Source organism: Tupaia chinensis, unplaced genomic scaffold, assembly GCF_000334495.1.
Source record: "Tupaia chinensis unplaced genomic scaffold, TupChi_1.0 Scaffold149964_1, whole genome shotgun sequence".
In the NCBI taxonomy this organism is placed as follows: Eukaryota; Metazoa; Chordata; class Mammalia; order Scandentia; family Tupaiidae; genus Tupaia; species Tupaia belangeri.
In genome coordinates this window covers 931,591-934,316 of record NW_006209805.1, presented here as the reverse complement: position 1 = coordinate 934,316, position 2,726 = coordinate 931,591, and the positions used below count along the sequence as shown (strand labels likewise).

The window sequence follows — 2,726 nt, the reverse complement described above, 5'->3', positions numbered from 1 at the left end:
GCCAGCCTGCTCCCCGGGGGCTGGGGGATGGGGTGGCCACACCAGGTGCCCGCAGGCTGCTCTGGGCCCATGCCTGCCCAAGTCCCCCACAGTGCCCTGCTCCCCAGGGGCTGGGGGGATGGGCAGCCACGCCAGGTGCTCACAGACCTACCCCGGGGCAAGGTGGGGACGGGGCAGCTGTGGGAGCCGGCCTGTGCCCACTCAAGACCTGCTCCCTGGGGGTGGGTGGTCTCCCAGGGGACCCCGGCCCCCCCCTTCCTGCGGGTGAGGATCTGGGGACCCGTCTGACCCAGCCTCCTCTCCCAGGTGGTCCCCTTGAAAGGCCTTTGGGAGGATGTGGCACCCACCCTGCCTGATGGTCACTTTGATGGTGAGGGGCTCGGGGAGCGGGGAGGGGCACACCGGGTCTGCCTGGACCTTCCAGCCAGTGCCACGGCCAGCAGCAGGGCCTGCACACGCCCTGGGCGAGAGCAGGGACGGGGGGAGGCGCAGGCGGGCACGAGGAACCTGCAGACCCGGGCCGACGCAGTCCCCCGCAGGCATCCTGTACGACACGTACCCGCTGTCGGAGGACACCTGGCACACACACCAGTTCCGCTTCATCAAGGTAGGCCTGGTGGGGGCTCCCCCGTGCCCCTGCCCGCCCCTGCCCTACTGACGCCGCCCCCTCCAGGACCACGCCTTCCGCCTGCTGAAGCCCGGGGGTGTCCTCACCTACTGCAACCTCACGTCCTGGGGGGATATGATGAAGTCCCAGTACTCGGACATCAGCACCATGTTCGAGGTGGGGCGGCCTCCCCACGGCCGGGCAGGGGCAGCTGTGGTCTTGGGGACCTGGCTGGGGTGTTCTCTTGGAGGGGTGCTCCACCACCGCCCATGGCCCCATGCCCTGGGGTGTAGCCCGAGGGCCTTGTGTCCCCGCCCTCCACCTCCTCCACCTCCTCCACCAACACGTGTTCATGGGTCCTCCACCCGGCGAGGGGGACCTTCCCAGCCAGAACCTGGGCAGGAACCCCGGGCTGCTGAGAGCCAGCTGCCGGCTGGTGTGCGGCTCCCTCCACGCGGGCTCGTGGCCACCTAGGCCTTTCCCGTCACTGCCCTGGCCCTGGTGTGATGGGGACACTGCTGCCCATGCTCTAGGGGCAGGGCCTCCACTGTCAGTCCTGCCTGGTGGGGACAGTGGCTCACGAGGACGCCCTGCCTACATACATCCACCTCCTGTGGCTCCCGTTCCCCGGGGCACTCCCACCCGGATGACAGGGTGCACCCCAGCTCCCTCGGCGCAGTTCGGGGTGACCCTGCACCCCACTGCCACCCCAGGAGACTCAGGTGCCGGCGCTGCTGGAGGCCGGCTTCCGGCGGGAGGACATCCACACAGAGGTGATGGCGCTGGTCCCGCCGGCCGACTGCTGCTACTACAGCTTCCCGCAGATGATCACGCCCCTGGTCACCAAGCGCTGAGCCCCCGGGCCCGGCCTCGGGCTCCTGGACGGCCGCCCTGCCGCCTGTGCTTGGCATGGGTGCCCCGGCCCGGCCCCTCCTGCCTTGGGGTCAATAAACCCTGCCCGCTGCCTGCATCCGGGTCGATTCTGTCCAGTGGGCTTCCAGGGAGACAGGGCTGTGCCCGTCCTGAGCCACCCTGGAACCGCCGCCTCCAGCACACACCCCCACCGGCAGTCCACCCTGATGCAGGCCACCTGGCCACCTGCAGCAGAACCCATGGGGTCAGCTGGTCAGGGCCTCACTGAGGCCAGGCTGCGTGAGCCACTCTTCCAGGGCCTTGGCCCACGGACACCACGAAGCCCTGGGCTGCACCCGGGGCCTAGACCTTCCGCTCTCGTGTCCTGTCCCCCGGCCTGACCCCTGCCTTGCTGGTCACCGCAGTGCCGTCCCTGCTGTCCAGGCCCTGTGTGGCTGCTCCCTCGGCCCCCGGGACCTAGTGTGGCCATCCCTCGGCCTGGAGCACGGCTCGCCTCCCGGGCTGGCCTGGGTGCCTGCCACCCATATCCGCCCTGGCTGTCGGGGACCAGCCCACTCCTCCCTATCCCACCCCATGCTGTCCCTGGAGGTGGGCATGTACACAGGGCTGTGGACTGGGCTGGCTGTGCCTGCCTGGGGCCCAGGACTGCCAGAGGCGGAAGGAGGGACCTCTGGCGCCAACGCGGAGGGCCACGGCACACACTGGCCATGGCTTCTCCAGGCCCAAGGTGGCCCTTCAGCTCTGTCCACCTTCTTGGAGGGGCTGGGCCGGGAGGTGCGAGCTGCCGGGGCTGTCCATACTGGGCAGGCTGGGACGGGAGGCAGGGCCACAGCCTGGGGACCTCGGCTGCCCAGGGCGGAGCGCCGAGGGGACACACACAGCACACGGGGGTCAGTCCAGGGTGGTTTATTGGGGCTGCTCAGGCAGGGCCGCGGGGCCGCAGGGGCCAGTGCCGCTGCTACCGGCGGTACCAGATCTTCAGCCTCTTCTCCCTCTTGATCTTCCTCTGCAGCTGCAGGATTCCGTAGAGCAGGGCCTCCGCCGTGGGTGGGCAGCCTGCGGTGGGACCACGCTCAGCGTCCCCGCCCGCCACACCAGCCCTCCCTGCAGCCCACAGGCGGGGCGGGGGCTCGGCGCCTCACCCGGCACGTAGATGTCCACCGGCACGATGCGGTCGCAGCCGCGGACCACGGAGTAGGAGTAGTGGTAGTAGCCGCCACCGTTGGCGCAGGCGGGCGGGGGGGGG

At 70.4% G+C, this 2,726-nt stretch overlaps 2 protein-coding genes across 2 annotated transcripts in view; one reads left to right on the top strand and one right to left on the bottom strand.

Moving 5' to 3' along the window:
* The window catches only part of GAMT (guanidinoacetate N-methyltransferase), a 2,481-nt gene extending 904 nt beyond the window's left edge, over positions 1 to 1,577 (top strand). The window contains exons 3-6 of the mRNA XM_014585489.2: positions 303 to 370; positions 540 to 607; positions 674 to 784; positions 1,321 to 1,577. Of these exons, the coding sequence (XP_014440975.1) occupies positions 303 to 370; positions 540 to 607; positions 674 to 784; positions 1,321 to 1,461 (388 nt within the window). The 3' untranslated portion in view covers positions 1,462 to 1,577. The remainder of the gene's footprint in view (positions 1 to 302; positions 371 to 539; positions 608 to 673; positions 785 to 1,320) is intronic.
* Positions 1,578 to 2,370: 793 nt separating this feature from the next.
* The window catches only part of NDUFS7 (NADH:ubiquinone oxidoreductase core subunit S7), a 4,668-nt gene continuing 4,312 nt past the window's right edge, over positions 2,371 to 2,726 (bottom strand). Inside the window, exons 7-8 of the mRNA XM_027769548.1 lie at positions 2,623 to 2,711; positions 2,371 to 2,536 (exon numbers count right to left, since the gene is read on the bottom strand). Coding sequence (XP_027625349.1) covers positions 2,439 to 2,536; positions 2,623 to 2,711 — 187 coding nt within the window. The 3' untranslated portion in view covers positions 2,371 to 2,438. The remainder of the gene's footprint in view (positions 2,537 to 2,622; positions 2,712 to 2,726) is intronic.